This window comes from Metopolophium dirhodum, chromosome 4, assembly GCF_019925205.1.
Source record: "Metopolophium dirhodum isolate CAU chromosome 4, ASM1992520v1, whole genome shotgun sequence".
NCBI lineage: Eukaryota > Metazoa > Arthropoda > Insecta > Hemiptera > Aphididae > Metopolophium > Metopolophium dirhodum.
This window is the reverse complement of record NC_083563.1, coordinates 7,332,510-7,347,053: the sequence shown is the minus strand read 5'-3', so window position 1 is coordinate 7,347,053 and position 14,544 is coordinate 7,332,510. Positions and strand designations below refer to the sequence as shown.

The following is a 14,544-nucleotide window of genomic DNA, read 5'->3' as shown; positions in this document are numbered from 1 at the left end:
TTTTATGCTTATTCAGTCTCCGTCCGTCATGTCAAAATTATAAAATATAACAGGAACCTACATATTTTTCTTTTTTAAATTGTATAATATTATAAATGAAATGATTGAAAATTGTTCGTAATATCTAACAAGTGACAACTAAAGTAAACATATTATTAAGATGTCAAACCAGTTTTGAATATCAATACCAAACCAATTGAATCAATTTTCTACGATATAACGAAAGCTGACAAACGTATCCTATGTAATGTGTTGAAAATATTTAATACTTAGCCTTATAAATTTGAATATACAGAACTCCTTACAAATTATACGTATTGAATTCTCTTGCCGCCATGCCATTTATTTTTATATATCATTATAATATGTTTATATTATATTCTCATGCCGGGTTGCTAAACAATCACTAAATATGTAATGAATCAATAATGAGCCCATTAAATTGTAGTCAACTTTTTAATGAATGCATTTTTAAGCAACTCTGCATTAGTATATTAATAACAATCCATCGATAAAAGTATGACGTATTAAATTGGTTAAATTGTTGATATACGTCATAATGTGATAATATAAAAATATTTAGGTATTTATGTAGTTCAATTATTTAATATACTATGCAATATAATCACAAAATTATAACATTTACTTTATTTGATGACATTATTATTGCATGTTTGCTCTAATATAAGTTAAGTTACTAAGTCCTTATAATATAACGGGAATATATTATTTTTTCTTTTCAGTATTTTTTTTTTTTTTATGTCAAAGAAGATAAAACCATCCATTATTTATACCATTTTATATTATCTATAACATGAATCCAAAAAACATAAATATTTTTTAAGAATTCCTATTAATCACAGTATCAAAATATATATTTGATAATAATAACATTATTACTTATAAATTATAATATAACTTATCTTAAACTTCTATTATAACTATAGTATTTTAAGTTATCAGATTTTTAACATGTGGAATGTTCGTTTAAATTGCATGCACATTAAATATGCTTACCGTTAGTGTTGGCAGGTAGGCGGATTCATTTTATGTATTTTTTTTTTTTTTATTAGTTTACACATTAGAACAAGATATGGCATTTCCAAAATGTTAACATCGTTGAATTTATAGGTAGTTAAAAATACAATAATTTCGAATTGTTCACGATTGTTCTTTAGTGATTTATCGGATGGCTTTCTACTTGGTAATCTAATTAGATAAATAGGCCATTTTTGATAAACTTCTCTAACTAGAAATAAATTATAAAAAAATAATATCGTAAAAGATTAGGTGTTATTCATAGATCAACTATTATTACAATAATTATTTTATCCTTATTTTTACTATCGTTGTGATTTTTTATTAATAATCACAAAAAAAAATTATAAACTAGATAATCTAAAATATACAATATAATATAATATAAAATATTATTTCTAACTTAGAACTAGTTTGTCAGTATTCCAATTAAAAATTAATGAATTTATTTACTTAAGTAAACCAAATCAAATTACCAAAAACCATTTTTGTTTCATAGTTAATGTTAACTTAAGTCAAAACGCTAGATGTATTTTTGTATAAATTCTTAATGATTTCCATTATTTTTTCTGTAATTCAAACCTTTGATACTTGTTTTTGAGTCGTATTTTTTTTTACACAACAGATGTATAAATACGTCATAGATACTTTATCTTATAATATTGGATGTGCTCAAATTTCAATTATTTTGCAACAGAGACTTATTTCTTCTTGAGGTGTTTCCCAACAAATTGAATGAATATTTTTATCGGTCAAAGATAAAAAAGCTCTGCAGAGCTGTATAAACCACGAGGTGAATGAATCGAGAAATAGCTAGATCGGTTGAACTTTCAGTTTTGATGTCATTTTATCTTACGTTTTTTCCGGTCTAGACTGGCAACGTTCCAATTTGTAAAAATAATCCACAACCATATAATTTTGTTTACACAAATACTCATCTTCGGTTTATTTAATAGAACATTTATAAATGATTACTTTCATAAATATTCATGTTTCCACAATATTTAATTAAATATTAATAATTATAATTTATTATTGAAATGATTTTCGTCAATATTTGGAATAATAAATTAGTAGTAAATTTAAAAAATAATAAATATACATAATGTGATAATGAATATATTATGAGATTGAGTCGTAGATAAAAACCAAATTTATCGAAAAACTGTAAATCGTGTTCATGACTTTAAGGACAACCATGATGTGCAAATATATTCCCTTTGAAATCTTTTTCTAAGCCGCAACACCTCTGAAACTAATATAAATATTCCACTTCGCTAGCAGACCTGAGTGTTAAGCTAGGGATTTTCAGAACATTTACTGAGGAAATAAATCCGCCACATACGGTTCAGAGAATAGTTTGATTGTATCCATAAAATGCCAGACGTGTGTTATGTTTTTTCGTTTATTCCGACACCTCACAACAAGCGATCCGTAAGCGTTTCTTCAGATCTCAAACTTTTAATAGAAACCGCTAGAAATTACATTTGCAACATATTTTGAAGACAAGTAGTTTTCAAACTAATTTTTTTTTACCTTTCCGAGTTTTTGACAAGTTTATAAAATTAGTTATTGATCATAATTAATAAATATAATATGATGAAATCTATACTTATATTAATATATTCGAGATTTTATGAACAGGGTTTCATATAGAATAATATATTAAAATGATTTAAATTTAATTTTGGACAGTTATATAGGTACTAATTTTTTTTCTCGTTCTTTCAGAAGGAGACAATATTGCTGCAATTCAAAGACACGGAACATCATCGAGTGCATCTTGTGTTTGGACAATAAACACCGCATTCCCAATGATAGTTGTATTACAGAGGATTATCAAATTTGTTTGAACTGAATAGTTTTGTACATAATCATACTAATGTAAGTTTTAAAATATAAGTATTTAATTAAACTTTTTTTCTTAAAAAAATAAATCAACAATGGTTTAAATTATGATTATTCTAATAGAAATAAGTTTGGTTCCCAGATGGGTTTCTCGATTAGTAAAACCTTTTTAGTTTCTGATTCTTAGGTACCTACAAATACACAAAAACATACATAGGTATAATTATTAAATCGCAATACATTGATCGCCCCTATTAGAATCTAAAAGACATCACGGATAAAAGTATAAAACTAGTACAACTTACTGTATACAATGCAAATCAAAAAAAGTTTGTTCGTTATTTTTTTTTTTTTTTTATTGTTACAGCATCAACATCATGGTTATTAGCTTACAATATGATTATTTGACAAAAAAATGATAGGTTAAATTAAGTTATACATTTCAATTTTTTTTTAAAAAGGGATAGTTTTTTGTATGTCAGCATAGGGTCCGATGGCTTCATACAGATTGTCTGGTATTTTGCATTCTTTTCTAGCTTCCGTGAATATTTGGCAGTGGATGAGGATGTGTTTGATTGTAAAGGAAGTGTTGCAAGATCGGCATATAGGTGATTCGGTGTTCGTTATATTATAATACAATAATTACACAATATTATACAATTTACTATTATAGTAAACATCTCCATAGGTATAGCCGCGGCATATCAGTAATAATGGCATTCTGAACCAGCTGATACTGGCCAGAATGATAATAATAATAATAATATGATAAACAATAAACAACGTTGTATTTTAAACTATCGGCGACGGCCTTGGACGAATTTCGGAATCGGTTAATTTGCAAATGAAAGAAGAGTTATTAGAGTTAAGAACAATTACAGTAGCACACCGATAACACTGACGAGAAAACGACAATAAATGATACTGTCGGACTGTTGTACTTTCATAACTTTTGCTCTGCTACTGTCGATGTCGGTGTCCTAATAACATTGTACCCGTAATAATAATACCTTAGGAAAATGTTATGTACCCCCATCTTTATATTACAATTGTATTATTATAATTTCTAATTTGTATGTTTTTCCAGAAATAAAATTATTTAATTTACACAATTAAATGTTGTTTCTTATTTTTCGTATTAAAGAGTAGGCAATTTTTTCATTTATTTCAATAGAATAAATGGGCCCCACTGAACATGCTCGTGTATGTTCAGTGGGGCTCATAAAAAACAAACCAATCATTTTTTTTTTGTTACGTACCCCATCTCAATTCAATTTATTGAGGTTTTTGGGCCACATGAAAGTATGAGTTTACCGGTGTGGTGACATTTTTCTGTTTCTAATGACGATGAAAGACAAAACAATAATTTAAAGAACACACAATGCCATTATAAAATCAATACATTCTTAAATACATTTCGCTCAGAATCTAAAACGCTTTGTTTATATAACATGAACACGCATATTCCAACACGTTAGGTTATAATTTTGGACTTGTATTTACAAGTATAAACATTACTTTTAAAGTTGTCATTACAACATAATATTTAGGTCAGTATGTTTGAAATTAAAGTAATCTTCATGAAACCTAGAGTAGGGCAATATTCATAGATTATTGTGTTTTATATTTTTTTTCATTGTGTTTCTCAATTTCTGCTGAAAATTATTGTCACTGTACGTCTGTGCACATCTCATTTTCACACGATATCACAATTTGTTAAGACGAAATAAAATGTATTGTTATTATGTAAATTCTATGACACTCTGACGAAACGACTTAATGTATTCAGACTTTTGTCCATAAATTCGATTTGTTTTTTTACTATTAACCGAACATTTGTTACCATTTTGAGTCGCTAGTCCAAAATATTATATCATATTTCAACCGTGAGTCGTCTAAACGGCCGCACGTGGCACAATGACAGATAGTTGTCCACGCAAGCATAGAATATTGAAATAAAGTGATTCAGCATATTGTAAACAAAATATTATTATTATTATTTAAACAAAATTATGATAAACCATCGTTTTCGTTTGTGAACTTTGGCGGACTCCTACGCCAAAACTGTTCGGCGTTCTGAACGAAGTACGTTTTAGGACTCCGTTATGCATTAATCACGCTCATTACGGAAGTTCGCAATTTTGTCGTTGTTCGGCTTTAAATCGAGAAGTTACATGCGTATGATGACGTGTATTTCAATAAGTGATCACTTGTTATTGCAACACAATGTGTCGCCAACGGAGTTATAATATATTATCAACTCACTATCATAATGGCATATAGGTAGGTACCTACTATTATGACCTTAAATATTGTTCACGTCGTGCCAATCGTATTCAAATAATGTGTAAAATCGTTGAAACCGTGTTTTGTACCCAATATTCTGCTACTGCAGCATTAAGTTTTCGGCACAGTGGCGGGGTAGTTTGTGTCCCGAAGTCGAACATCGATAGTTTTTCTATGAATTTTTTTTTTTTAATTTTTCAGTTAAGTGGGTAGGAAAATCATGATAAAAAAAAGTTATCCTTTTACCGAATTCGTTAGAAAGCCTTGTAAATGGAAACATGCCAAATAATTTTATCCCGTGTTAAATATCTGTATTTTAATATACAGCTATATCATATATATGTATATGTTTTTCGGTCCAAACTACACGACGAAAACTAATCGATTGGAGGCCGGCACCATGTGGGGCAGACGATATTAAATTTTGAAATTAATTTATTATTTTTCATAACAATTCAAGATTATTGTTGCTTGGATTTTTAATATTACTTGGGAATCATGGTAACGCAGTTTAATGATTATTACTGAATATAACTACATCGGGTTAGTATATTCGTTTAAATAATATTTTTTATTCAACTGCTGTAATAGTTCTATACTTGTGTGTTATGTAAGTGCAATATTCAAAATGCTATTACAGAGTTATAAAAAGAAACAAACACTTTAAGTGCATTATGTTAACGATAAATAAACAACCGCTACTTTTGTTTAAGAAAATTAATAAATTAGCAATAACTTTGCAAACAAGCTTTAATATTACATTTAATATGTCTGGTCGGTGTATACGGAAACCATAAATATGCTTATGGATTTATGTGGTAAAGGATATTAATTAGTCAGGTATAACAGAGTAGTGCGCTTATCGTTTAAATATTATTGCAAAATACCACGTAGTATTATTATGCACAAAAAGTAAACAATTAGATAATAATATTATACCTATTTAGCTAAGTAAATATGATATTTTTTACGCAGAAAAATAAAACAAAATACTGCCGTACTTTACCACTTATATTCGCCGATATAGTTATTGAAGATTAAGTATACATTTCAGAAATATATTACTTTGTTGTAAAGTTTTCTTCCACGGAAATTATAGTAGAATAAAATGTAATACGAAGTAGATAGTTGAATCAGGTAAAACAATATGGGGTTTCAGCTGATATGCAGTAGAATAATATAATTTTATTGTTTTTGTCAGTACGATGTCAGACCCAGCAAGGATTGCTCGGGAAAAAGTCGAAATAATATGACTTTTTCCTAAGTGCCACAGTTTTTCCTGGAAATTTCTGAGGTTTGCCCAATTTTGATTTTTCCCCTTGTAATATATATATTTGCATTGATGAATATAATGCTTATAGTTTATCCTACTTTACTTTAAATGATTTTTCGTGGTTTGAGAAATATCTATATGTTGTGGGGTTGTGTTCGATGGACGATATTAATACCTCGCTGTATTATTTGTTTTATAAACGGTAAGCTGGTCAGAGCTTGAGTCGACGGCTGAATTGATTATGAGAGGGATTTGTGAGATGTACACAATAACTTAAGTGTAAGCGATGGTAATGCCAGACACCGGGCCTTGTCACACTTAGACGTCGTTTAACCAAGTCAAGGGCTACGTAACCTATTGCAGATATACACTTTATAAGTTAAATATTATATAATATATAATATATTCCTAGATTTGTCTACTTCAAGTTTATTTTAATATTCAAATGTGGAAATATAATAGTTTGTTTCTTGGAAGAATATAATATTGAGATTCAAATTAGGACGACTGTTTACCTAACGAATAAGGTCGGAGTGTGGATACCAAATACGAAGTAAATGCCATGATCGATTTTCTAGAGATTCGAATTCTTCTTAGTCTCGAGTTTATGATGCACTTCGGACTTATGATTTAATGGTATGCAATAAGTATATTATATCCAATTAATTTAAACATCAATGTTATACAGATACACTCAAAATAACTTAATAACTATTGTAATTTGTACGTAGGTGTAGAACGATATTTTGATCTTTTGACTTACCTACATAGATCGCAATGTGACTTTTGAATATTTGTTCAGGTTTTATTTTTGAATGTGAAACGAACATTAAAAAAAAAAATGTGAATGTTGATTATGATGAGGCGTTCATTAATAATTATTGCTACTTACATTGAATGTCGAGAAACTGATTTACCTAGCGTCCACTCTCCTCGTGATTTTGTGGCTGGCTGGTGGCTCATCAGTGTAGCTCGTACTCTGCAGGTCTTTTTTAAGAGTTCGGTTACGATGATACCTCAGCCTACATCTTTCTAGTGGACGACCATGGGCTGCATGGTGAGAACTTCTTAACCGTGACCAAGGATATACGTACTTATGTATATAATACAAAGTATATGTAACATAATATGTATAGAACGTAATATTTAACATAATATGATGTACCTAAATACTACTCCATAGAATATAGAAAATATTATTTTCTATAATATGGTTTTCCACTAGTCACTAAGTTAGCTGGTATTCTGTTTCTTTATTTGTGTATTGGCAGGTGGTTGTACAATTTGTTATAAAAAACTAGTTCACACCGTAGCGAGAATTGTGAGCCTTTTATAATTAACATCCAGTCTCTAACTTTGTTAGTTTTATTGTTTATTTTCTTCAGTCATATACAATTCATTTAAAACGTGTATGGTTATTTCAACTAAAATACAATTTATTCAATCATATTTGGTATACGATAACTATATACTTTAAAATCTTAACTTTAGTAAACCGTAAAAGCATAATTTTAAATAACTAATTTAGATCTGTATAATACATACGGTTTAATGAGTAATTTAATAATTTATTTCGATAAATTATTTTTTATTAAATTTGTTAATATGAAATTTTATTTTTAAGGTTTATTGAAAAAAATATAGTAATTTTAATTTCTTTGGTATTCTTGTTTTCGTTTTAATAATTTCCAATGAATATATAAAATTGCAATTATTTTAATAATCTTCAGTTGGTTGAAGGCTGTTTTTTTTTCTTTTTAATCATTTTTTGAATAACTTAAATTATGTAATATTACACAGCTTATAGCTTATTGGATGCATCTGTACTTAAAATTTCTACATATTTTTTCCAAATTGATAACTTATATTGAATTTTTAAAAGCTCTACTTGTGCTAGGACAAAAATGTTATTATTTTGATTTTTATCGTCAGTGTAAAAATACGAATTTCGTTTAAACAAACAAAATATTACTATTTATCATAATAGTGTATTCGTGTCATGTTTAAAATTTATGTTTAGAATTTATGTACAAATATTTTGATATAAATTAACACTTTTAAAATATGAAAAGTTAGAGCATTCTTCAAATCCCAATGGGAATACTGTGTTTGAAATTTTAAACTATATTTCAATAGAAAACTGATTTAACAGAGGTATATAATACGTATACATCGTTCAAAGTTATTTTATTTGAAGCTCGTCGTGATTTTGAATTACACATTTGATTTACTTATAATATTATGGGTAGTATATAATAAAAAATAAATAAAAAGGTTAATGATTCACTGCAGAATGTTTAAATAATAATTTGATTATTATATAAATAATATTTATTTATGATATAAAAATGATTAAAACTTTACTGAATGTCGTACTAACTTTGTATTGACATTCGAATAAGAAACATTTGAAAATAAAATCACAATGAATTTGGAAAAAAAAGTTTTCAAGATAATTTTCCGGTGTTTGTAAATATGCATATGATACTGTTACTCAAATGCATTTAACGTACACTACATTTTTGCATTTTTTAATTAAAATATGTATCCATCTACCATGTTAAAAACACATTCATATTTGAATTAAATTAGGTAAAATTTGATTATAAATAATTGCATTATCATTAGATGCATTATCATCAAAATAAATTAGTTCACAATGTTCAATACTCTTTTGTTATGCATTCGTCATACTTATCCAATAGTTAAGACTAAGTATAATTTTAATTTGTATTTTTATTATTTTATCGCTATAAAATATATTTTTATCGGGAATATTATAAATTAAAATTTCCAATCAATAGAATTTTATATTGATCCAAACTATATAATATAATACGATACTATTGTAACTACTATTGATACTATTTTTTACTTCGAATAAATCATAGTTACTTTCCATTAACCGAACATCTATTTTTCATCTATATATTATCTTTATTTTTAACTTCTGTGAGATGGTTAGCATCATAATTCAAATTTATAGCGTTTCGTAAATTTTGAATTACGATGAAAATATAATCCTGCGTTACTTACTCGGCACCTAACTGAAGAAGAATATGTCGACCAGCAAAAAAAAGAAATGTGCTATAAAGTTGTTATCTCTACATGTATATAATATGTTTATATATTTTTCAACTACATTAGGGTTCATATTGATTTTCATTTATATGTAAAAATAAGTATGTTTTTTTTATGTTCAGAGTTAATCGAAAAACGTAATATAGTGTTATAATGGAGCATATTTGAATTACCTCCACCTTGATCCTCAAATTGACTGCAGTTATTTTTTTTTACTGTAATTATTAAAATTGTCTAACATATTGGGTCTAACTGACCCTTTTTTATATGAATTATTGCTTCCAATACAATATGTAATATCGATATAATATGTATGCTTCACTTTTACAAAAGCTAAATATTTTCTAAAAAATCATGTTTTGAACAATTTTGCAAAATTAAAGGTTAGTAATAAAAATAGTTTGCATTGTATAATATAGGAGACTTCTTAAATGGCATAAACATTTAAAATATAGAAAATATTTTATTTAAGTATGCCTGAAAAATCCAATAATCATAATTCGAATAAATTCATTACTTAATAACAAAAATGGGTTGAGTGTGGTTAGTGAATCACTGTACATTATACATTATTTCAAGTTTCTTTTATAATAATTTTGTTTTATTTTTTAGTTGTTTTCCATGTATTCCATGTCTATATTTGTATTAAATAACAAACACACAAAGTAATTAGGTATAATGGATTTTACAATCTTCCCTTACATAATAATATAATAATAAACAAGCTGCTGGAAAAAAAATTAATATTACTATTAAAATAGTAAAATCTTATATAATAATAGTTCATAAAACGGTTGCGTTACGATGAAATATTTTTACCACGAAATATAAAATTATAATAGTGTTATACGACGTATTGTGATCATAAAATATTGAACAAATAACACGAGTGACTACTAGTGGACACGATCGAATAAATCAATAATAAAATACAATCGTCTTACGTTTCTAATGCCTAAGATATCCTCCAGTAAGTCGGTATTATACGAATATTGCTCGTATCTCTGGCGTAATGCGTTTTAAATATTTTAATTTATTGAAATATGCTCTTCGGCTATATTATAATATTACTTGGTTTTAACCTTATTTCGTTACTAAGACTACAAGAGAAACGTCTGACGCGGATAGGATGTTTGGAAATGTCAAAGCTGGTTTCGTTTTAAGAATCAACGTCGAATTCAAACGTGAATATTATTTAAGCTTCGTAACCGAAGAAGATATTTTATGTCAAAAAAAAAAAAAAAATACGAAACGTGAAAATTATATTATGTCTATCACGTAATCGGGCAAATGCAATGTCATCTATCTCGTTGAAAATCTTCATAATGATGATTTATTGATTTCGTATTTTTTTTTTTCATCCCCACTTTATTATTGATACTAATAATTCAAAATTCAAATATGTTATTTATTATACCGTGCTCTTCACAAAATCCTATATAATATTCTCTTGATGCGATACCAAAAGAATTATTTTGGAATATCGTGCAAAAAAAACCCCAATCAACTGATTTTGCTGATGATTCTTTCGTGGGTATTATTAAACATTTATCATACTAATTTTTAATATTATTTTAAACGAATTTTTATTTGTATTCATTCATATTATTACGCTTGCGACTTTTCTATTTTCATTCCTAATACCCACGCGTGGCTTGCAATGTCAGATCGAACGGTTCTCACGCAGAATAATCTGTCACAAAATATATTGTTCATGTCTATTGACTGCGATTATTATCTGCACTATAATAAAATGTGAATAACGAGTAGAGACTGTGGGAGGGTGAGAGAATAATCTGTTCAATAGTTTGACAATAATAGTCGTTGTGGACTTATGGTCCATACTGTGTGGTATGTCGTTACCTTTGATAATTTCAATAGGTACATTTCACCTGTATAATATTTACAGCTCATCTGTCGACGCACGTCGTAAAAGACAATTTTTTTTTTTAATTCATTAATTTTATGAGTACCGACATTCTGTGATACCTTTCTAACAGTCCATATATTATTATTTGTGCACATACGTATTCCGTTCGTTCAAAGCATTTTAAGGGTACCAGTGTCTCAAGATCTTCATCAACATAATATACTATCCTATTGACATATTTTATTATTATGTAGGAACCCTCGTTATGACATATTATAACTTGTGGAAATGTGCATGACCCAGACATCAGATACATTCAGGTCCAATATTACAGCGATGGCGTTGTTGGTGAAAGCTTTTGCCTAATTTCAAATGATTCCAAAATTATTCTGTACGTGACATTTGCAGGTGATCGTTGTAAAACTAAAATACGTGTGTGTGTAATATATCAATATATTATGTACCATTGGAATTTCCACGCGAGTTTGATGGCTATGCGTATTATTATACTAAGAAATGAAAGAAATTTCAACTTTTTAAAATTAAATTAAAATGGAAAATTCTTAAGAAAGTTATTATAAATTCAGTTCAGAAAAAAACTTACTATTGAATTTTATATCACACAAATATGTGTTTTGAAGGCACGTCACATGATTTGCATTAAAAAAGAAAGAAAAAAATCGTTGAATTTAAATCAAACTATATAATATTATACTTTAATAAAATTATGGACCAGTATCTAACTTTCTTAAATTTTCCCAACAGTAATTAAATCTAGCTGTCAAAACATTTTTCCTGATTTTATTGGTCGTAAATTGTATGCATACATGTATTATATATATATGTATGTATGTATGTATGTATGTATATATTTATGTATATATGTATATTATATTTATGTAGGTAAATAGGTAGGTACAATAGATGTAAGACGTTGGCAAAGGTAAACACTGTTTTGTCATGGTGAGAAAAAAGGTGAAGATAATTTTTTGTACCATACTTGTGTGTCTACATTATTTTTATTTTCAATTGAAAAAATTGATAATTTCAAACATACATTATGATATACATATATCTATATATAACTACCGACCAAATTAACATAATACATTTAATTTCTTTCAAACATAATATAAAAATATATTATTTATTTATCACCATACCAACGAAGAACTAACCGATGAATGATTATAAATACACATTTTACAACAAACTGCGTGGATGAAAAGCATATGGTTGGCATATATAGGATGGCGATGATAATAAAGCCTTCACTGCTGTTGTCCCGACAATATTGGGATATAGTGATATTTATCAGTTTACAGGGAAAACTTCATATCATAGTCTATTTTAAGTTGATATACGCACATGCACGTGGACATAACGGAATCGGGAGTAGGTATTTATGATATAATAGGCATTGAATACCTAAAATGGTACTCACTCCGATTTTCATTTTTTTTATTTTTATTTATAATCAGTAGTATAATAATAAATGATTACGACAAAAATATTATTAGATTTCTCTGAAAAATACCCAAGGCCCACGTGATAAATCTGTTAGATTTGCCCTGGCGTAGTTATAAGTATTGTTGAATACCGATTATGGTACTCACGGCGCTAAGAACCATTATAATAAAAATGGCTCGGCAGTCAAGTTGTTAACGCTATACTGACATGACTTATGAGAACACCTTATAATTTCTTTTAAAATGTATTTTATTATGTATTCAAATTCTTAAGCTTTCAATATTTTTGCTATTTCATAGATATATACTATTAATTATTGTTTGTTTCCACATGATTATATATCTCAACAAAATAGGTCTATCATAAATGAGCGACATACAATCATAATAATAATATTAGGTTTGTTATATAGGTATTGGTATTATCATTAAGTCAGAGCCTTTTGTCTAGAAATTTCGTGTACTAACATGTTTAATTAACATTCATTGTCTATATTATTGAAAAGGCATGTCAAGATTGGTAGTCAAATTGAAATACAATATCCAGTGACGTACTTCCTTTGAAAATGTTCAAAGCTATGTTTTAAAAACACTAACGCCAATCGACGTAATATTATTACGTATATAATAGGTACTTACTATACGATAACTAATATTTTAAATATTTTAAGACATGTTAATTATTGCAAAGACGCAAAATACAGAATGGAAAAAATTATAACTTTGTAAAACAATAGTTCCACTATAATAAATTAATATGGTATAATAATTCATACATTTTTTGAATCAAAGATTTATAAAATATGGCATAAATATAGTTATACGTTAACATAATATTATTTAAAAATCATACAGATACGATTATAAAATATGTACGTGCCGGGAACATATAATATAATATTAATACGTGCGCCCGATCACCGATATAAAATGTGTGCTTAGTAAAGCGACTGGAATTATAATATATCTGATTGAGTGTGTAGCGGTGTGAGTAGCTCGATCAGCAGTGGTTGAGATTGTTGGGTAGGTACATATCGACGTGAAGGAAGGTGTGTTATATACGTATATGTATATGTATACCTATATAATATTATGTAAGGTGGTTACAGAGTTCAAATAGTGCAATAATATATAACACTTGTTAATACGATAACAATGTACGGTCATTCAAATAAAAATATATACCTACGGGACGGGTAATAACAAAAATAAGATGGAACTGAGCGAAGCGTAGTCTGGCCAGCTGGTCCTAAGCACATAAAAAAGAAAATCACAGTTTACAAAAAATATAGCTCAAACAACGCGATGATTTGCACTTGCGATATTGCAAATAAAAATGAGTCGATTTACGCTCACAGATAGTATAAATAATAATACTATATACAAATTGATAAAATAGGTAATCGCTCTGCCGTACAGTAGGTGTCGATTTTACTTCATCATTGAGTAAGTCACTGTAATGTATACTATGTTAAATTTTAATTCAATAATAAATCATTGCATACCTACTCAGAACGATTCTGAGCGAAGACAATGTGTCAGCCTATATTACCAAGTATGTTTTTTAGTAAACTTATATTGATTTATAGTTATTTATTTATTTCAGTATTAGTAATACGGTAGGTTGAATTGATTTTTGACGAAAACATTGCATTTGAAAATGTAATTTTATTTAACAA

The 14,544-nt window shown here is 27.7% G+C and overlaps 1 protein-coding gene across 1 annotated transcript in view; it reads left to right on the top strand.

The window, feature by feature from the left end:
• The window catches only part of LOC132943702 (uncharacterized), a 263,660-nt gene that overhangs the window by 245,819 nt on the left and 3,297 nt on the right, over nucleotides 1–14,544 (top strand). Inside the window, exon 8 of the mRNA XM_061012754.1 lies at nucleotides 2,770–2,922. Within this exon, the coding sequence (XP_060868737.1) occupies nucleotides 2,770–2,891 (122 nt within the window). The 3' untranslated portion in view covers nucleotides 2,892–2,922. The remainder of the gene's footprint in view (nucleotides 1–2,769; nucleotides 2,923–14,544) is intronic.